Source organism: Mobula birostris, chromosome 12, assembly GCF_030028105.1.
Source record: "Mobula birostris isolate sMobBir1 chromosome 12, sMobBir1.hap1, whole genome shotgun sequence".
Taxonomy (NCBI): Eukaryota; Metazoa; Chordata; class Chondrichthyes; order Myliobatiformes; family Myliobatidae; genus Mobula; species Mobula birostris.
The window spans coordinates 37,619,280-37,641,682 of record NC_092381.1 but is presented as its reverse complement, the minus strand read 5'-3'; the positions used below and the strand labels follow the sequence as shown (position 1 = coordinate 37,641,682).

At 39.5% G+C, this 22,403-nt stretch overlaps 1 protein-coding gene across 2 annotated transcripts in view; it reads left to right on the top strand.

Moving 5' to 3' along the window:
* Positions 1 to 13,962: 13,962 nt before the first annotated feature.
* zswim5 (zinc finger, SWIM-type containing 5) overlaps positions 13,963 to 22,403 on the top strand; it is a 244,384-nt gene continuing 235,943 nt past the window's right edge. For both annotated transcript variants that reach the window (XM_072273637.1, XM_072273636.1), the window contains exon 1: positions 13,963 to 14,503. In XM_072273637.1, the coding sequence (XP_072129738.1) occupies positions 14,098 to 14,503 (406 nt within the window). In that variant the 5' untranslated portion in view covers positions 13,963 to 14,097. The remainder of the gene's footprint in view (positions 14,504 to 22,403) is intronic.

Below are 22,403 nucleotides of genomic sequence, written 5' to 3'. Positions count from 1 at the left end.
AATGGCACCACCTCTGGTTAAATCTGTCTTGTGTGCAACTATAATCTGTACTCGGTAAGAACCTGGCATGATACAACTTCAGTGCCTGAAAGTTTGAGTATTAAACATGGGATTTACTAGAGCTAGAATTTACAACCAAAATAATGAAGAGGCTAATCATGCTCACTGTTATGTTTGAGCAAATACCCAGCAGCATAAAATGTGGATAGATGTCGAATTAAATGTGGAAATTCAAAAGGTGCTGGCAGAGTTGTTCTGCTCTAACATTGATAATGGCCAAACAGCTTCTCACCACTGAAATATAGTGGATGGCATCAAATTTCTTTTGTGCAATGCACAGAAACTATAAACTCATTAAGAAGAGGATTTGTCTTGTCTATTTCACTTCCACAGAAGAATTCTCATAGCAATATAACACAATTTAATTATGACAATCTTCTTGGTCCCTATTTTGATGTTTTAAGTAGATTTTAAAAATTACAACAATTTCTTTTACTTTTATTTTCTATCACTTTTCTATGCCCCTCATTCTTAATCCACTTTTGTTTTTCTTTTTCAGACTCAAAAAATATACTGATCTTGTGAGTTTCAGAATTTTTCAAAGTGGTTGTGTACAAAGAACTTCACGTACAAAGTGATTAGAATGTGAAACTCGCCACCACAAAGATGTCTGAAGAGAATAGGAACGATATATTTAAGGAGAAGCTAAATAAACATGTAAGGAGAAAGACATAAGATATTATGCTAAAAGGGGGAGGAGTTAAAGAACAGCAAGAAAATATGACTCTGGAGGGCAATCCCTGAATAAGAGCCCAATGGTCTGCTTGTATGCGGTAAATATTGTGTAACTCTTCGTGTAATTCCCTCAGCAGCATATTTTTGATGTAAATGAAATTTAGAAAAAGACAAGCTGTGATTTAATTGGATGTTGCATCAGGTTCTAATGGCTTATTCCCTTCTTGTGTTTTTATGATAAATTATTCATTTGTAGGACACTTCAGATGAGTGCAATCTTGTTTTCAGTAGCTATCCACCAACACATTTAATGTACACACCCAAAGACAGACTGAACAGAGATTTCTAATAATAATCAGAAACAGATCCCTTCAATATTTATCCCCCACACTCAACTGGTACTCTCTTCGCACAGACCACAGATCTTCTGCCTTTTGTAGCACTGTTGTATTCTCACTCAATGTATTGCCTCACTGAAGAGTTCATTATTGTGGTTGTAACATACTGAATCAGTATCATCAACTGTCACAGAATAGCCAAATTTACAAAACCCTGCCTCAGTGGCACACTCCCAGAAGTTTTGCTATGTAAAGCATTTCATACAGGAATGTGTCCATGCATCTTTGTTCCTGTGCGATGAGCATTTTACAGTGAAGTCATTGCCTGAATGAAGCAAAACAAAGCCGTGTGTTTCTGTGGTGCCTTTTACTGAACAGCTCCTACCAGGAAGAGTTCAGCTGATTTGTCACATCAGAAAACTCGGGAAACCCATGTAGACCTCCTATATTATGACATTCCGCATCCACAGTTTAAACCCTGTTAGTGCTATCATGCCTTGTCCTTACAGCCTGAGAAGGCTTCATTTTGTTGTAAAGGGATTTTAACCTCTGCATTGGTGTCTGGCATAAATGTCAGTGTTTTTGTCATGAACAAAAGCGGTCTTTACTACTGACCAGTTTTACCTGAAGAGTTCCATTTGCTTTTCAGAGGCTTTAGCTAACACCCCTCAGGCAGGCTGGAGTTATTCAAAGGGGTATAAATGACCTGTGGTTTGTACAGCAGCCCCCTAACCAATGACTCTAAGAATAGTGTTGGGGGTAGGGTGTGCTGGACGTGATAAGGACTCAAGGATGGGGAGGGGTATTGGGGAACAATGATAAGGAATGAGGGGGAGGAGTGGCAGCAGACAGACATAAACATTTTTGATGAGAGATAATTAACTCTTTTGTCTGCAAAGTGAATGTGGTTTGCAGAAGCAGAACACATCCTCCCTGTATCCTACCACTGAAGCAAAACAGCAACAGTGTTGCTCAAAAGGAGGATTTTATAATTCTACTTCAGTGAACTGCCTGGCAATTAAAGATTAGGAGAACAAATTGCTTCAGCAGTATTTTATGCAGCCTATGGGGCAATTACGAAGGAAACACACTGGCACCTCTGCTTCCTTAGGAATTTGCAACGATTCGGCATGCCGTCTAAGACATTGACAAACTTCTATAGACGTGTGGTGGAGAATATATTGACTGGCTGCATCACAGCCTGGTATTGAAACAACAATACCCTTAAACAGAAAATCCTACAAAAAGTAGTGGAGGTGGCTAGTCCATTACAGGTCAAGCCCTTAGTATGCCTGCAAATAAATGAATCTCAGGGTTGTATATGGTAACATACATGTACTTTGATCATAAATTTACTTTGAACTTTCAGATGTGAACAAATTCACTGTGTCCATCAGCTAGAAGGTCATGGCAGCCCATGCATGGGAACAGCACCTCTTCATAGTTTCCATGAAATTGTCAACATTGTTCAAAATTCAGAGTTTCCTAACAGCACTGTGGAATTATCTTCACCACAATGAAGGCAATAGCAGTTTCCATCGCCACCACAAGTGCAACCCAAATCTCAGGAATGAATTCTCTGCACGAAACGTCGACTATACTGTTTTCCATAGCTGCTGCCTGGCCTGTTGAGTTCCTCCAGCATTTTGTGTATGCTGCTATGAAAACACCTTATGTTTGTTTATGTGAAGAAACTTAACAGCGAGCAATAGTGCAAAGCACTCCATGTAAATATGTGTCACAGTGATAAAATCAAAAGTGTAATATGATTTTCTTTATCATTAATGCAACACATAAACATTATGCTAACCTAAGTAACAAAACAAGAATGCCCAGTTTATACGGCAATACAAGAGACTGCTGATGCAAGGTCTCGATTAGAAATATCAGTTGTCCTTTTGCTTCCACAGACGTTACTTAACCTGCTCAGTTCCTCCAACAGTTTGTTTTTTGCTCAATTTACATTACATTCTAATGTGGCAAAATGGCCCTTACAGGAAATTTACAAAATAAAATATTAATGCAGAACCGATAAGGATATATGTTAGGAGATGATAAAAGAAGTTGGCTTTTAGAAGGGTCTTAAATGAGGAAAGAGAGGTTGAGAGACAGTCAGATTTTAGGAGTTCCAGAGCTAAAGGCATGGCATTCAATGATGGAGAACTGAAATTCAAATATGCAGGAGGTAATAATTGGAGGTATGCACATATCTTTAAAGGGTCATATGAGTGGAAATAGGGAAGGGCAATAACAGAGGGATTTAAAGACAAGGATCACAATATGAAAAGCAAAGTTTATTAATTGGGAGCAGTGTAGAACTGGTGGATAGGCAGGGCTTAGACTGAGTAAGGAGATAGGCATCCAAATGGAGTTAACAGAAAGTGGAACGGGAGAGAGTAGCTAGGAAATTTGAAATAAACAAGTCTACAGATTATAAAATTGTGGCTGTACATTTTATCATTTTCCTGGGTATACGCAAATGATTAAGCTATAACAGTCCTCTTTAGTCAAGAATTTGCAATAATCATCATGCAGTATGTCTAAATAAATAAATAATCCGCTTGTGAAGAAATTTCTTCTTATCGCTGGCCAATCCCTTACTTTGCGAGTGTGACCCCAGGTTCTAAACACTCAACCAGAGAAATATCAATTCTACATCCACATTGTCAAGTCCTTTATGGTTTGTTCATTTCAATGAGATTATCTCTGTAAAACATAAGCCCAGTCTGCCTAATCTATCCTCCAGTATTGCATAACAAAAACATATCTTACAGTCTTGGTCTTCATTAAGTTCAACAGAATGGCAAAAATGACCTGGTAAAGGTTTGTTTACAAATCTGAAGGAAGTATGATGGTAGAGTATATACTGTATAGTGTATATGGATATCAGTAAGGCATTTGATAAGGTTCCCCATGCAAGGCTCATTCAGATAGTAATGAGGCATGGGATCTAAGGAGACCTTGCTTTGTGGATCCAGTATAGGCTTGCCCACAGAAAGCAAAGTGTAGTTGTACATAGTTCATATTTGGCATGGAGGTTGGTGACCAGTGGTGTGCCTGAGGGATCTGTTCTGGAATCCCTCCTCTTTGTGATTTTTATAAATGACCTGGATTAGGAAGAGGAACGGTGAGTTAGTAAGTTTGCTGATGACACAAAAGTTGGGGGTGTTGTAGATAGTCTGGAGGGTCATCAGAGGTTACAGTGGGACATCGATAGGATGCAGAACTGGGCTGAGAAGTGCCAGATGAAATTCAACCCAGATAAGTGTGAAGTGGTTCATTTTGGTAGGTCAAATTTGATGACAGAATATAATATTAATGGTAAGACTCTTGGCTGTGTGGAGGATCAGCAAGATCTTGGGGTCCGTGTCCCTAGGATACTCAAATCTGCTGCGCAGTTTGACAGTGTTGTTAAGAAGGTGTATGGTGTGTTGGCATTCATCAACCGTGGGATTGAGTTCAAGAGCCGTGAGGTAATGTTACAGCTATTTAAGACCTTAGTTAGCCCCCATTTGGAATACTGTGTTCAGTCCTGGTCACCTCATTACAGGAAGGATGAGGATACTATAGAGAGAGTGCAGAGGAGGTTTACAAGGATGTTGCCTGGATTGGAGAGCATGCCTTATGAGAATAGGTTGAGTGAACTTGATCTTTTCTTCTTGGAGTGACAGAAGTTGAGAGGTGACCTGATAGAGGTGTATAAGATGATGAGAGGCATTGTTCGTGTGGATAACCAGAGGCTTTTTCCCAGAGCAGAACTGGCTAAAATGAGGGGACATAGATTTAAGCTGCTTGTAAGTAGGTATAAGGGGAACGTCAGAGATAAGTTTTTCATACAGAGAGCGTATGGTATGTGGAATGCACTGCCAGCGAAGGTGGTAGAGCCGGATACAATATGGTCTTTTAAGAGTCTCTTAGATAGGTACATGGAGTTTAGAAAGTAGAGGGCTACGTGGTAGGGTAATTCTAGGCAGTTTCTAGAGTGGGTTACATGGTTGGCACAACATTGTGGGCTGAATGGCCTGTAATGTGCTGTAGATTTCTGTGTTCCAGTGTTCTATGATGTGATCACCATCTCTGGAATCAATCTAGTGAAGATTTGCTGTTCTCAACCAATCAGACGTATACCCTTTCACTGGTGGGCAGACCAGATCTGTACAGTAAATTTCAATTGCTGTATCACCAGTGCTCTATATAATCAGAGGAACATGTCTCAGCTCTTATACTTAAATCCTCTTGCAGTAAAGGAATCTATTTGTCTTTCTGATTGCTTGGTGAATGTCTGTGTTAACTTTCAGTGTTTTATTTGCAATATCAAGTCTTCCTAAACACCAATAGCTTTAAAGCTCTAACTTTTAAAAAATAACTACTTTTTTTTTTATATTTTTCTAACAGTGGCTAAACTCAAAACTTTTCTCATTATATTCTATGTGCCATGTACTTGCCCATTCGCTTAGCCTTTTCATATCCCCACTGAAACCTCTCTGCATTCGCCTCACATCCTGTATTTCATCCAAATTTGTATCATCAGCATAATGGATATATTACTTTATACTGTCTCATCCAAATTATTGATACAAATAGTTTAGATACAGATAACTGGGGTCTAAGCACAAATCCCCTGCTGTACCCCACTAGGCATAATCTCCCACTTTGAAAATAAGCCATCTGGTAAATTAGTGAGTTAGATTATTATTCTCTCAGTTACAGAGAGAGGTACAGTGAAAAACTTCGGCATGACATCTGTACAGATCATTTCATTACAATAGTGCATTGAGGTAGTACAAGGTAAAACAATAATTAAATGTAGATTAGAGAGTCAAAGTGGCAGGGAAAGTGAAGTACAGGCAGGCAGTAAGTGGCAAAGCCACATGAGAAGGACTGAGAGGTTAAGAGTCCATATTATTGTACTAGGGAACTATTCAATAGCTTTATTACAATGGGTAGTTGAGCCGAGTCATACGTACTTTCAGGCTTTTTTATATTCAGCCCAATGGAAAGGGGAGAAGAGAGAGTGTGTGGGGTGGGTAGGACTTTGATTATGTTGACTGCTTTACCAAGGCAGCAAGAAGTACAGGTAGAGACCATGGAGGATAGACTGTGTCCACAACTCCGCAGTTTCTTTTGGTCGATTGCTATAGCAAGCTGTGCTACATCAAAATAGGATGCTTTCTCTGGTGCATCGATAAAAACTGGTGAGGGTCAAAGTGCGGTGCCAAACTTCCTTAGCTTCCTGAGGAAGTAGAGGCGCTGGTAAGTTTTCTTGGTCATGATGTTTCTGTGAATGGACCAAGACAGTTTGTAAGTGATGTTCGCTCTTAGCAACGTGAAGCTTTCAACTCTCTCGGCCTCAGCAGCCATGATGTAAACAGGAGCTTGGGCACTGCCCCTCTTTCTGAAGGCAGTGACCAGCTCTCTTCTTTTGTTGACAGCTCTTTTGCTGTTTTCTTTTAACTTTTATTCCATTTATTTGTACTCTCAGTTTCTGTCTGGTGAACAACCCTCGATTCACACCAGCATACAAATCCTAATAGCTTTTAATTTAATGATCTTTTGTGTGGCATCTTATGGAATGTCTTTTATAAGTCCAAAGGCAACACATCAGATGGCTTGCTCTTGGTTGTTTTGCTTGTTACAACCTTAAATTTATACCAGGTTTGTCAAAGATGGTGAAACTGTTAACACTTACTATAAATTTCCAAGTAGCCTGTTACCATTTAATTTTCCATTCTGCTAAATCCTAACATTTTCCTTTTAACAGATATGGAGCAAAGGCTGGTGGCAATACTGGAGTGGAAATTAGTTGACACTGAACAGGATACCTCTGTTCTGGATGTCCAGAATTAGCCAGAGAACATTAGAGGCATATACATTCTGATAGATATCACAGAGATTTGGCTTTATCAATCCAAAAATAGAAGAAATGTTTACTCATCTGGAGAGTTACACTGTGAAGGGCTGAAACAAGTGAAGTGCCTGCCACTGAAGGTGGATTTGCAGAAAAGTAGAGGAAAACACAGAATCAGAAGATTCTGAATGAGAGAACACAAAGCAAAGACTCGGTGGGCTCAAAAGCCTTCTGTGTGCTTAAAGAATATATTGTAACCTTATCATTTAAAATGAGCGAACAAGAGGCTGGAAAGGTTAGAAAGATGCATCAAAGTGATGTTGTGGAACGAGCAGTAGAAGAGTTTGAAGGATTCGTACTTGTATTCTCCAGTAATCATACATTTCTCGGTGCCGGACTGGGCAGGTGGCAGAGGCCTGATCTCAATCACTGACTTGTAAAGGCTGATTTATACTTGTGCGTACTAGCTTGCGTCGTAGCCCACGCTGTTGTGTGCATTTATACTTGCGTGTTGGTGTGTCTGCGTCGCTCTGCAATTCACCGCCAAAGCGCTAGTTGGCAGTGGGGTTTCTATGCCACTGCGTTGAGTTTCTTCATGTTGAAACTCAACATGAAGAAACTCAAACTTCAAACAATGACGACTGAAACTGAAGGAGGGTGAATTTTCTGTGCTTGTCCGGCCACTGAGAGACATGGACGAGGAAATGCATTTCAAATTTTTTCGGATGTCGGCAGGTAGATTTGACGATTTGGTTCATCGTCTCCAACCATTTATTTTGCATCAGTGTACGCACAGTATACTCAGAGACTGGCAATCACCATTCGAGTTTTAGCTTCAGGTGGAAGTCAACAGGCTGTAGCAGCCAGCTACAAACTGGCGTCAAGCACAGGGTCCTCCGTAATTTCAGAGGTCTGTAAAGCTTTATGGAAAGCATTGCAGCCAGAGTTCCTTCCCTGCCCTTCAGTCGCCCAATGGGAAGCTATTGCACAGTAGGAGGAAATGCGATGCTACCAAGCGGACCAATCACAGTTGTTGTGGTCTGCGTCGCCGCGACGCGTAGATACATTTTTGGGGAGGTGCGCGTCAGGCTACAGTGTAGGGTATGGTGTAGGCTATGCGGCTATGCCGTACTTACGGCGTCGATTTGACGCAGAAGTATAAATTAGCCTTAAGGTATATGTTTTGTATGATGCCCAACGTGACTTGCGTGTAATATTTCCCTCCCCTCCTGAAAAAGGACACAATTAATCCCATTCAAAGCTGTAATTACCCAAATGATGGTGTGGAATCGCCAATGCCCAGGAAGGGTAAAGTCTACTGAAGGTGGTTGATCAAGGACTCCCACCATCCAGGCCATGCTAATACCATCAAGCAACAGGTACAGGAGCCTTACGTCTCACATCACCAGGTTCAAGAACAGTTATAACCCTACAACCATCAGGCTCCTGAACTGTCATGAATAACTTCACTCACTTTAACTCTGAACTGATTCCACAACATACAGAATCACCTTCAAAGACCCTATAGCTCATGATCTCAGTATTATTTATTTCTATCTTTTGCACAATTTATATTCCTTTGTACATCAGTTTTCTGTCAGTCTTTACTTAGGTATAGTTTTTCATCAATTCTATTGTATTTATCTATTTACCTGTAAATGCTGGCAAGAAAATTAATCTCAAGGTAGTATATAGTAACGTACATGTACTTAGATCTGAACGCAGTTTAGATAAGCTGCAGATGTATTCTACAGGGAATGCAGAAACAGTAACAGTTAGGATAAAATCATATTTATTCATTCAGCCATGCATTCCAGAAATGCAGTAATTTTGCTTTTAATTTGTTCTACTCTCACATTTATTTTCTCTCTTTTCTTGATATTTTCAATGTTGAGTTAACTAGAGGAACACAGAGATGCAAAAGAAAAATCTTCATGTGTAACGTCAAAACACGTGTATGTCGTAGCAAAGTGTTATTCTTATTTTCCAAGTCCTGCAGACATTGATTAAGGAATGTGATTTTTCACATGGCAGTGCACTCGAATTAACTACAATTAAGTGTCTTAAACAGCTCTTTACTTTTATCTCATTCTTTTTCTATTGAAGTTACTGAATTGGATCAATGATCGTGGGAGGAGATGTATTTGAAAGCTTCAGTGATCAGAATCCCACTGTTGCGGGATGGTTGTGAAGGGAGGGAGGAGACACAGCTTGTCCTGAGGTTCAAAAGCAGCGTAAAAGTCAGGGAAGGGCATGAGAGACTGAATTAACATCAAACCCGACAAATAAAATCTCCCTTTCCATGAAGAGAAAATAAGATTTGAATTTATTAAGCATCTTTCACAGCCTCAGGATATTTCAAAGAGCTTCATAACACTTTGAAGAAACTTTTGCAACGTGGTCACAGTTGTATGGCAGGAAATGCTGTGGCCAATGTGTACATGGCAAGATTCCACAATGTAGCAAAATTAAATGCATTTAATTTGTTTCAATGATGCTGTTTGAGGGACCTATGTTAGTCAGGATACTGGATATAACCTCTTTGTCTCTCTTCAGCATGGTGCAACATGGAACTAGATAGTTTCTTAGTATAACCTGTCATCTAGAAGACATAGCTTTGATATGGCAATAGTTCTGTGTACTTTTTGGGATATCGGTTATGATTTTAATGCCGAACTATCGCATAAGCAAATATACTACCTGACGTGGCACCAGTAGAAGTGTCCCTAGTGAGATAATTCTTAAAGACAAGTCATCACAATTGGTAGGTGCTTGACGAAGTAAAATTTATTTAGTGCCTAATTCCATTTCTAGCTTTACATATATATATACACAGTAATTACATTTCTTAAAGCAATGAGTGTTTTCAGAGATAATTAACTGGTAGTGTTATTGAACCCAAAGAATAAAAATCAATAAAAATACAAATCATAAACCAGGTTGCCTTAGCGATCTTACACAAATAACTGTTTCAATTATCTTCAGACCATTGAAACCAATAAAACCATCAAGTCGTTTTGACCATTAGTTTGTGAATATTGTTTCATGATTCCATCTGCACTTAAAATAGTACAGTCCTGATAAATGTCTAACATTTTGCACAATCAGCGATTTTCTCTAATCAGGCTGTTGGTGGCTCTTACTATGAAGCTTGTGCTTGAAGAACAGGCAGTCAGCAAACGGAACTGAGAAAGGAGAAACACTTGTGGAAACCATAGTATGCAGTCAGCAGGTTCTAATTTAAGGTCAATAATTCACTATAAAATTAATTGACATTTGGAACAGCATGGAATAATAAATGAAAGTTCACATGGATTTTTAAAGAAAAAATCTTGTTTAACTAATTTGATTGGATTCTTTGATGAAGGACTGCAGAGGACTAAAGAGGGAATTGAGGTTGACACTGTGTACAAAAGGCTCTTGAGTTCCACAAAATAGACTTAGCAAAATTAAGGCCCATTGGATTAAAGGGCAATGCAATGGCTGTGTGGATACAGAATTGAATTGAATTGACTTTATTTTTTACATCCTTCACGTATATGAGGAGTAAAAATTTTTACATTACATCTCCGTCTAAATGTGCAATGTGTATTCATAGTAATTTACAATAATTCATAATAAATAGAACAGTCAATGTAATATAGAGTACACTCAGATCAGTGTGAGTTAATCAGTCTGATGGCCTAGTGGAAAAAGTTGTCCTGGAGCCTGTTGGTCCTGGCTTTTATGCTGCAGTACCGTTTCCCAGATGGTAGCAGCTGGAATAGATTGTGGTTGGGATGACTCAGGTCCCCAGTGATCCTACAGGCCCGTTTTACACACCAGTTGTGTACCTCCCTGCGATTAAGGGAGGTACAGTTCCCATACCAGGCTGTGATGCAGCCAGTCAGGATGCTGTCAATTGTGCCCCTGTAGAAAGTTCTTAGGATTTGGGGGCTCATACCAAACTTTCTCAACCGTCTGAGGTGAAAGAGTCGCTGTTGTACCTTTTCACCACACAGCTGGTGGGGAAATCGGACATGAGTGGTAAACAGTTGCTTTTTAGAGCCGAAGAAAGAATACCATCAGAGAGGCACTATAGGAGTCTGAAGACAGATGCATAAAGTGTTGGGAACAGCTTCTTCCCCTCTGCCATCAGATTTCTGAACTGACATTGAACACTACCTCATTATTTTTTGCTCTGTCTTTGCACTACTTATTTTATATATATCCTAAAGAAGTGGATGAGCACATGCAAGAGGAGAGTTAACACTGCTGACATTTAACTACTTTTATGCTAGTTATGTGGGGAGGCAATTTGAACCAAATATTGCAATGTTAAAGGGCTTGAAAACCTAGTGTAAACAAATCTTTGAAGGTAGTACAGCAAGTTGAGAAGGCTTTTAAGAAGAGCATATTGAATCCTTTATTAATAGAGGCATTAGAGGAGAAAGGCAGGGAACCATGAAAAGCTATGAAACGATACCAGGGAGGCCTCAGCTGGAGTTCTGCTCAATTCAAGACATTTCAGGAATGATCTCAAGGTCTCAGGGAGGATGTGACAGAGATTTACTGAGATGGTACTGTACCTGGGTAGAGCCACTACACTCACATTGAAAGGCTAACAAAGCTGGGAACGTTCTCCAGTGAATAGAGAAATTTTGGAGGAGATTTGGTAGAGATGTTGAATATCACGAAAGGCTTTGATAAGGTAAATAAAGAGATTTTTTTCAGTGACAAGAGGACTTGTAATAATAGATGAAGATTTAAGATAATTGGAAAAGGAGCCAGAAGTAAAGAAACATATTCAAGAATTCCTGAGATCGTAAAATGTACTGCACTACACAGATTCTAAAGCAACAAAAGGGAATGTGATAAATAATGGAAAGGAAAACATTTACAGTGCTACAGGTAAGAGCAAGGCCGTGGGATTAAATGTCACCAAAGAGATGCCACAACTATGGACAAATGATCTCCTCTGAGAGACATATTGTGACAAAAGAAGAATGGTGAAAGAAAAGTTTTGATGTTTTCAAAGACAGTAATAAAAATAGATCCAATATCTTTCATAGGCTTAGAGTGCCTTACATCTAACGAAGTACTTTAGAAATAATAACCTTTTAAGTGTTAATTAAGGAATAAATGCTAAAGAGAAAATGTTTGTGAAAACATTTTTCTCTAGCTCATTGTGTCCATCATCTCCTTTAGAAGCAAAATGTATAGATCAATATTTTGGGTCAAGACCTTCTGGCTGTTTGGTCTCACGGAATTTTTTTTAGTACATCTGCTTGGTAGCTTAAAATTGCATTGAAAAGGGCAGCTAACAACTGTTTTGTAAGTGAAAATTTAGCACCTGATAGCTCATCTGCAGTCTGACTTGACGGGATGGGGCGGGCAGTCTGGGTTGTTAGATGGGACAGTGATTAGAGTTCTGGAAGAACTCAGCGGGTGGTGTAGCATCTGTGAAAGTAAAGAAATTGACATTTTGTCAAAAACCTGCATTAAGTTTAGTTCAAAACATCAAATCAAGCATTAAATTTGTTTCCCCCTCCAGATGTTGTTCAACCCACTGAGTTCCTCCAGCAGGTTGCTTATTGGTCCAAATCCTAGCATCTATAGTGTCTTGTGTCTCATTTAGAGTTCTGGGTTGTGGCTGGTCACTGGGAATTAGAGGTAACATCACTGATTTTATGGAGGAGGAAGGAAACAGTAGCTGCCTCTGATTCTGTTATTGGGACTTAGTAGAAAAAAGTTGGGATCCCTGCTGTGCTGTATTCAGGGGTGTATGTAGAGCTACTAGGACTTGATGTTTCAATCCCTATGGTAAGTTGGCACTCTCGATGTTGGCAGTGGGTTTGGAGTGGTGACAAGGAGGGAGGGTACGTACGTCATCGGGGTCATCAGGTGGGCACCCTCGTTCTTTCGTTGATAAGCCCACGACGTCTCCAGAGGGCTTAACGGTGCTACCTGGCGTCCCAGATACACCCCCCCCCCCACCTCAGTTCCATGCCCTGTGGTCTGGAGCTTATGGAAAAACATTCTGGTCTTGTGCTGTGCTATGATCAGAACTTGATCAAGAAGAGCAAATGGAGTTGGGAGTAAGATATTAGCTGCCACCCAACCGAAAATAGACGGTCACTTTTGCATTGGAGATCAGCCACCAGCAGGCAGACACAGGCGACCCCACGGAGAGTGCAGTTTTCGTTCAATGCCTATTTGATCAAGTGTTCGTCTCACAATTTCCTGCTCCAGAATGTGGAAGCATTGAAAGGCAATGATACCCAATAGATGTCATTGTTGGACAAACCATGGTAACTGTGCATAACCTTAGCATTGATGACCGTGAGTGAACTGGTACTTAGATTCCAAACTTCGAGACGAATGTACATTTTGTAAATAACGGTTAATTTTAAAGCCTTTTATCTTTCATAATATGAAACACAAAATTCTGCAACTTGGAGCAGATAGGAGGAATAATCAGCGGGACATTCCAGTATGGAATAAATTGAAATATCGAGAAATATATCTTCAGAAATTAAACTACATTAATCTGCTTTTTTGCAAAATGTTAACTTTGCTTTAAATTTTAGATGTTTTTTTAGAAGGCAGGCTACTAGTATTTTACTGCCAATAATTAGCGCTGTTATATTTAAACGAAAAGTTATACAGTAGGAGCCAGGCATGCACCAACATCCTGCAGAAGCCGGGGTTTCCCTGCCCCCGTGCTGTCACGAATCCCACGGAGGACTGCAGACAGAGGCTCTCCCTTGTGCGGCGTGACCTCGCTCCGCATGACATTCAACTCCGTATTCAGCCACACGCTCCTTATATGGCATGAAAGGCCGCGACTTCGAGCTGCAAAAAAATTCCATTATTGTGACGCGAATGTGATTGACATCAAAGGCGACCAATCGATTCCTAAAGGCCGCTCGGGGGCTAAGCTGAACGCGAGGCCGGTCTAACGTGCTGACCATCATTCTTCCTGATCGGCGTCGTGATTACCGAATAGGAGAAGGGAACGCTGTTGGGGCAGTCAGCTGTGACCAATGAGAAGAAAGGCAGGGCGGACGATCAGTGGGTTAGGTTGCGCGGCGTAAAGTGGATGTGTGGTGGTTTCGAATGCTGTGAGAAAAAAAGCAACATTGTAGCGGTGCGGGCTGCGCGGTGGATACTTTTCTCTTTACACTGTGGAGCAGCATGGCGGAGGAGAGAGCTCAGCCGACCGCAAAGCGTCTCTGTTCCAGGCCCTTCCCAGTTTCTAGATCGTCCCAGAAACCTGCACTGACCGGGAGAGTACACAACCCGGAGTCTCTCCTGGATGCCAGCGCTAAAATGGTGGCGGAGAAGTGGCCCTTCCAGCAAGTGGAGGAACGTTTTTCCCGCATCCCCGAGCCCGTCCAAAGACGAATTGTTTACTGGTCTTTCCCGAGGAACGAGAGGGAGATCTGTATGTACTCGTCCTTTAACTACTACTCTCCCGAGGAGACGGCAGCCGCCGCGGCAGGAGGTGCAGCCGTAACCGGGGACGATGATAACAGACTCCCGTTCAGGAGAGGTATTAAACTGCTGGAGAGCGGCTATGTGGAAAATGTTCTTCAAGTAGGTAAGTGTGATTTAAAGAAAAAGGCAAGAGAAAAAAATATAGTTGCTCAATCTCCACAAAAATGGATTCGGTCCAGTGACACTTCCGTTTGAATTGCCTTCTTTCTCACTGTGGAGCAATGTTTTTCCAACTATGTAAAAAACAAATGCTACTTTACCCCCGGACATTTGAATAGTTTACTGGTGTAAGATATCTTTGCAGTTTGGGCTCAGTAGAAGGGAGAAATTAGATAAAACAGCTTGCTGTTTCATGTCACAAAAGAATGCATTTATAGCCTTTGTTTATGTCGATTTGGTTTTTTTAATCGTGGGAAGTGTTTATTGGGAGGGGGTGGGTGTTGATTTAGGGTTAAGAGAGGGCGGGGAAATAAATGAAAGCGACTCCGTGGTCCCAGGAAAAGGTGTGCGTTACATTATAGATAAGGTAATTGACGTATTTATTCTGTCTGTTTGGATTGCAGCTTTGATGAGAAGGCAGAAATTGCAGCTCGCTGTTTTCTTTCGCGAAAACAAAAACATAATCTGTCGTGGTTTTAATTATATTGAGCTGTCAGAAAGGATAACGCTGCGAGTTGCCTGTCAGGAATGTTCTTGACTGGAGGGTGAAATACCAATCTAGGAATTAAATCCTAAACTGGAACAAGTACAAATGGCGAATATAATTACATTTGGATAGAGTCGCGACTTAAAAGTATCATGATGCACTGTCCAAGATAGCGCTTTTACTTTTTCCTCCCTTCTGAGAATGTCCAATAACGACCAAAGCGAAAGCGGAGATAAAAGGAAATGGAAGGGAGACAGAGAAAGGGAGCCAAGCAATTTCCATAATAAGGATCGTGTCTCTGTAGTGATGCCAAGGGAAGGAGGTGGGGTGAAAGAGTGACAAAATAAGAGGGTCATGTCGTGGTTTTTCGTTTGTTTCATAGACGGCATGATTTGTAGTTATTGTATGTAATTTACTAGCTGCTCAGCTGGTCTGTTTTGATGCATTTCCAGGTGAAATATATGCGCTTTCAGAAAGTGCTATGCCCTTGAATTTTTCATCTTTCTCTCCCGATTCCCACAGACATTGGGGAACCGAGCCAAAATTGGGTAAATCCTGAGATGACACATCACCCGAGGCTCTGTTGACTTGTTAAAATTGATTTAATAATTTCTCTCATTCTTGCGTTTTGTCAGAAATGAAACGATTTAAGACATAGCGTGGCCTTGTTAAGATGTACAGGTTCATTGGAACGAACTTCGCCATTAAGCTTTTTAGCATCTTAAATGTTGATTCAAAATTGTAATTCGGTGTTTTTGCCTTGGAAAAACTCCCGAGTTTTGTTTGAATCTTGAGGTGAAACAACACGATTCTAACCGTATAATTCATACAAGTTTGTACTTGTACAATGCACCAAGTTTTAAAATTATACATTTATTGACTCGGAAGGAAGGGACTGGATGAAACTAGCGAGGAAGGGCAATCGGTTATGTTTGTTTTCCTTTATGCCATCAATCGCCACTTCTGTTTGAGATTTAATCCCAAATCGTAGAGTCTGTTGTTGAAGCTCCGCTAAAGGACTCTGTTTAGTGCTATCTTGACAGTATTCAAATGACGACTTCCGTGAAGGTAGGCGACTTCGCAACTTGGGTATTTGCCACCTGAGGCTCCAACCTGGCCAGCTTACAAAGTAGATTGATGAACGTATTAGTTACATGGTAGATCATTATCAAGTCTGCGCTAATCGCCTTTCAGATGTTTGGGAGGCAAATAATACTTTTTAACATTTGAATTTTTGACCAGAGTATCTGGGAGGTGTATATTAATTTAATCGAATGGGCATTTATTTGTGCGTGCGTGTGCGAGGGAGAGATTTTATAACGAATGCAGGCTGATGAATGAGATTTGGGGGTGACGTACTTCGCTAATCTTTTGGATGCGAGTGATGTTTTGGTTATGAGTTTCTGAACTGCACTGAGGAGAATTGTTAGATGTAAATCCTTGCGTATTTCATTTTATTTCTTCAATGAGGCATGAGGTTAAACTTGTGCTGTATGCTAGTTTATAGTGCCCAGTCTGAAGGAGACAGTTTGAAGGAACCTTCTGCACAGAATTTGTGCAGAGTGATTTCACCCGGTGATATCTTTTGTCTTGCAGGTCTCGCTTTATGACATATCCTATCAGAAGTATTGTGCAGTTTGCATTTTTGTATCCTGGTACATCATTTATACTAAAAGCCTGAAACGCATTCTTAGTGCTAACTGTTCAATAGGCCTAACACCAAGAAGCATTTGGATTAACATATTATGAATAATTAAAGCATTGAAGAGTTCGAAATATAGAATATTCAAATTTTCAGGCATTGCACTATGCACCAGGATGGAAGTTTGATTCGTAAGAAGAACTGAAGCACATGATTGCAATTCGGTGAACCAACTAGTGCCCCCTTTGATGCTTAAAACTAAAGCAAAAAACTGATCATAAGTTATTTTGAAATCTTTATTGTATTCTGGTGAAATTAAAGTACACAAAACAAGGTCCGATTGAATGACTGTTTCAAACATCCTCACCATAATAAAATGCTATAATGAATTTGGCGCAGTTAAAATATGTCTATACTGCAAACTGTGAGTTCGCCTGAGTGATGGGAAGGTCAATAATTAATGACATTGCAGTCAATTACTAATGCATTGTGTGGTTTCCAATTCAAAAATAAAGTAAATGTTGAGCTTTTATCAGCTTGAATTTGACATACAGCAAATGTTTAAAGGTGAACGTAGAGTTGGCTATAAATTATTTTCCACAGCAGTAAGTGTGTGATAAATGCATTTCAGGCACTTGTAGTGACCTACACAAATTTTACCATCTTTTATCATCGAAATTGTCTGTTCTGGTCTTCTAATTGGAAGCTATAATAATAGTACAAATTACAAGTTTATGTTGAAGGCATAAGTTGGGTACAGTGATTTGAGTTTCTTCCAGTCTGTGCAGTTTGACTGTAATTGGTCAAACTAATATAAAGGATGAAGGAATTTTGAAGTACATTGTGAATCAGCCTCTGGTGTTTTTGTGTTGATTTAAAAAATATATTGTGTTTGAAGCCAGCTCTGTTCCAAAAGGAGGACATGTAGTTAGATTAAATTATTTGCCATGGTGAACTTCAGCTCATTATGCTAACCTTTGGGCTTTTGAGGAGACTCATAAAAAAAATTGTGCACAAGGAGCAGTTTTTTTAAAAAGTTAGGATAAAACAAATGTAAGTGCATTTAAAAATTAAAATTTATCAAAATTATTCTTTAAATTTACTTTCTATTACTGTAAAAATTGAGTTAATTATGGGTGGAATTTGGCAATGAATGTAATTACTGTTTTATCACTAACTATGCTTATTTCTACAGAATTATAAAGGTATCAGATTGTCAAACTTAATACAAATTTTTTAAAAAGTCTTGTGCCATTTACAAGTGCTTTTTCCACATTTAATTGAAAATTTGGCATTTGGTCATAGGCAAATAATTTTGATAGAATTTGAGCAAACAAAATCAGTTTTCCAAACTTGCACAGGTTTTGACTCCAATTTGTGTGTGGGATCTGTATTTACCACAGGGTCTAAATACAACAGTTAGAGCATTGATAAATGGTCACAATTCACAAAAATATAATGGGACATCTGATCATTGGAAGTAGAAAGCCAGTTAAGATTCTGAATGAAACCACTCACTATAGTGCATCTTGTTTAATCGGCATCATGTTGCACCGATATGTATTTATTATTATGGTAAGGAGTTCATTACCCTGGTATAATAGTTTTGCTGATATCTAGGTGAAAATGAAAGGCACCAAATTAATTCGGAGTGTTGCAAAAATAACACATAAAGGCGGTAGAACTCTGATGAATTAATTGTCTTGATTGTTATCAATTTTGTAACTCACGATGATTCATTTGCTTGTCTTTTATTTTCATTTCCAAATACTAGTGTTTTCTGAATATGGCCAGCAACTGGACAAATAAGGGATCATTCTGTTTTGCAGAAAGAAGAGGAAATTTTATATATCAGGAGAAGAATTGCACAGCACACGAAGAGCAGCAGTGTCTTGTGTTTGGTTCGGGAGGATGGGGGGGCGGGGGGAGATGCTGCATTTGTTTTCGGAGCCAGATCAGTAGAAGAACAGAGACTGTTATTTAAACTCAGCAGAGGCTGTGCAATGCATCATTACATTGTAATTGCGTAAAAATGCAAAGTGTGGGGGAAGGAAAAGAAATAAAAACTGGGAAATCAAATCAAACTTGCAGCTAGAGGTAAGACTGAACAGACAATAGGGATGGGATCAAGTGGCATCATTCAAACTGGATTCCATTAGGTAAATGGAACAGGCAAAAAAAATGATATAGCTTGACTAATTGTTCTTTTTTGGCATGGTATTGCGTAGTGTTCACATAAGGAATTTAGCAGTTGAATTTAATCAGGCAGTTGGTTTGCAGATGTAAATTGATGTCTTTTGTCCTACCTTTCTAGGCTAATAAAAGATTTTGGCTTTTTAAAATTGCATCTAATGTGATATTTAAAAGTTTAATGTTGAAGTGAAATTCTTTGAAATATAACATCTTAATGTGTGATTAAGCAACAACTATCGGAGCATTGTTTTAAAATAAAATTTCCACTTTATAGCTGCATTTTCCACATGTGAATATTAACAGTCTCTTCAGTTGTGTTGGTGGTGAGGAATTGTGGCCATGTATATTTGTCCACATATGAATTCCCAGTAGGGGTCACTGGTTGGCCACAAGGAGTGGTCGCTCTTTGGAAACTTTTATTTCCTCCATACACAGCAGGACTAAGGGCTATCATTGCACCTAATAACATTGCAGCATATATCAAGCTCATGTTGATCCACTGTAGCGAGGAATTACAGGATGCAGTCTGTTGTGCTATTAATAAAATTCAAATTTATTATCAAAAGTTTGTATACCATATACAAACTTGAGATTCACCTTCTTGTAGGCAGCCACTAAACAAAGAAACACAATAGGATCCACGAAAACCCTACACAAGAAAGACCATCAAACATCCAGTGTGCTAAAGAAGACAAACTGTGCAAATAGTTAATAAAAAGTGAACAAAGAATACATAGAGCGTGAGTTGCGGAGTCCAAGGAGTTGAGTTCACAGCTCTGGAGGCAGTTCACCACAGAGGTGAGTGAAGCCAGTCCCGGAGACCAAAGGCTGCAGAGCAACACCTGCTCTTAAACCTGGTGGCATGCCTAATGTTAGTAGCGAGAAGAGAGGGAGATGGGTCAAGCACAGGCAGAATGCCAATTCACTTTCTGTTCTCGGGCTACGACGCATTAATCTGGCTCAACGCCTTAATCAGTGTGGAGTAATAGAGCCGAGCACGGGTTTGTTTTCTGCTCTTGGGTCTCAACGCAACATCCACCCTCATTGATAGGCATACCTGCATTCTGAAGAGTCAGATTCACCAAATCCTTCAGGAGATGTACCAGATCGAGTTTTATATTTACAAGGAATGGTATGGTACTGCTGATGTATTCAGTTTTCCTCTTGAAAAGTTTAAAAGCTTACCTTTGTCAATTACTTTCTCTGATTTATACTCTAGTTAATAGTATCTGTTTTCACTATAACTTGATACCTACTTGATAATTTTAGTGCTGTTTCAAAACAGAGCTCATTTGATCTCACAAGAACAATTTCCTACTGTAATGCTGCTGAAAAATTTACCTTTATTAGATGGTAAATATTTCAATGTTGAAACATTAATTCTTCTGCTTGCGAGAGTATGATATTGAAGTGTGATTGAGGTGTTTTAAGCTGATAATTCTGAACATGAGATGACCTGCAGATGCTGGAAATCCAAAGCAACACACACAAAATGATGGAGGAATTCAGCAGGCCAGGCAGCATCTATGGAAAAGAGTAAACAGTTGACGTTTCAGGCCGATGAAAGGTCTCGGCCTGAAATGTCATAATTCTTTCTTGGTTTCCCAATTAAATCTTTTTGATTTTGTCTGTTGGGATAATCAAGCATGAGGACATTGCTAAATAACTTGATCCCACATTTAAAGCATTGAGATTAGAAAACATTTGAAATAAGGAATTCATCCTCCAAAAGCTAGGTTAATTTTCACTCTCTTGGGAGGGTTATATAGATTTTTGAAATACAACATAAAATGCCGTAAGTACACTGTGCTAAGAGAGAAATTGAATTAACATTTGAAGTCAAAGGGAAATTAGAATACAAAAGCTTTAAAGTTGCAGAGGAAAGTGAGGGGAAGGTGAGAGAAGTGGTTTTAAAATGAACCTCGTGATGGAGAACATGAGATTGAATGAAATGTTGTTGTGTCTTTTGAAGGAGGTATAAAGGATTGTGAATAACATCTCACAGAAGTCTAAGTTAGGAAAGTTGAATGAGCTCTACAGAAGTGAGGAAAACCATAAATCCTGAAAAATTGAAATGTAAGCCAGGAAACATTGGATTACCTGGAACAGCTGAGTCAGGAAGACTAATGCTCTTCTTTGGAAGATGTTTTTTTTCCTCTTTAATTTGAGCTTTATTGGAACAGAGCTAGAACATAAAACAGAACACTACAGCACAGTACAGGCCTTTCAGTCCATGATGTTGCATCAACCTTTTATCTTCAAAGTCAAATTTATTATCCACCACATGTAACCCCGAGATTCTTTTTCCTGGGGGCATACTCGGCAAATCTATAGAATAGTAACTATAAACAGGATTGTTGAAAGAGCAATTAAAGCATAGAAGACAATGAACTGCAAATGCAAATATAAATAAATAACAATAATTAACAAGAACATGAAATAACAAGATAAAAAGTCCTTAAGGTGACATCATTGGTTGTGGGATCATCTCAGTAGATGAACGTAGTTATCCTCTTTTGTTCAGAGCTTGATGGCTGAGGGGTAATAACTGTTCTACTCTTCAGATCTTACTGTAAGTTCAATCTAACTGTACCCTTCTACAGAGCCCTCTATTTTTCTAGATTTATAGTGCCTATCTATGAGTTTCATAATATTAGCTATTTTTTGCTCTGGGAGAAAGTTGCTGGCTATGCATCTTTTCTTATACACCTTAATCAAGCCACCTCTTATCGTCCTTTGCCCTAAAGAGAAAAGCCTTCGCTCACTCAACCTTTCTTCATGCTCTCTAATTGGGCAGCATCCTGGCAAATCTCCTCTACACCCTCTCCAATGCTTCAACATCTTTTTTATAATTAGGGAATCAGAACTGAACACAATATTCCAAGTGTGGTCTAGCCAGGGTTTTATGGAGCTGCAACATTAACTCACATCTCTTGAACTCAATCCTTTGAGTAATGAAGGCCAGAACACTTTGTGCCTTCTTAACAACCCTATCAACTAGCACGGTAATTTTGAAGTATCTATGGGCATTCACCTCAAGATCCCTTTATTTCGTCACACTGCCAAGAATCCTGTCAGAGGAGGTTGTATTCTGCCTTCAAATCCAACCTTCCAAAATGAATCACTTCACACTTTTCCAGGTTGAACTTCCTCCACCACTACTCAGCCCAGTCCTGCTTCCTATTAATGTCATGTTGCGACCTACAACAACCATCCACCGTCTCCACAACTCCACCAAGCTTCATGTTATCTGCATGCTTACCTACCCACCCTTCCACTTCCTCATCCAAGTCATTTATAAAAATCACAAAGAGGAGAGGTTCCAGAACAGATCCCTGCGGAACAGCACTGGTCACTGACTTCCAGACAGAATACTCCATAACAGTGTTGGAGATCAAAGAAAGGAATGGAAACTCGATGGAAAATAAACTGCAGGACAACTGGAAGCTTGCTCAGGTGATTTGTTGCTTCACTAGTAAGGTTTTAAGGCCCAGTATGACTGGAAGTGATGATGTAAGAGTA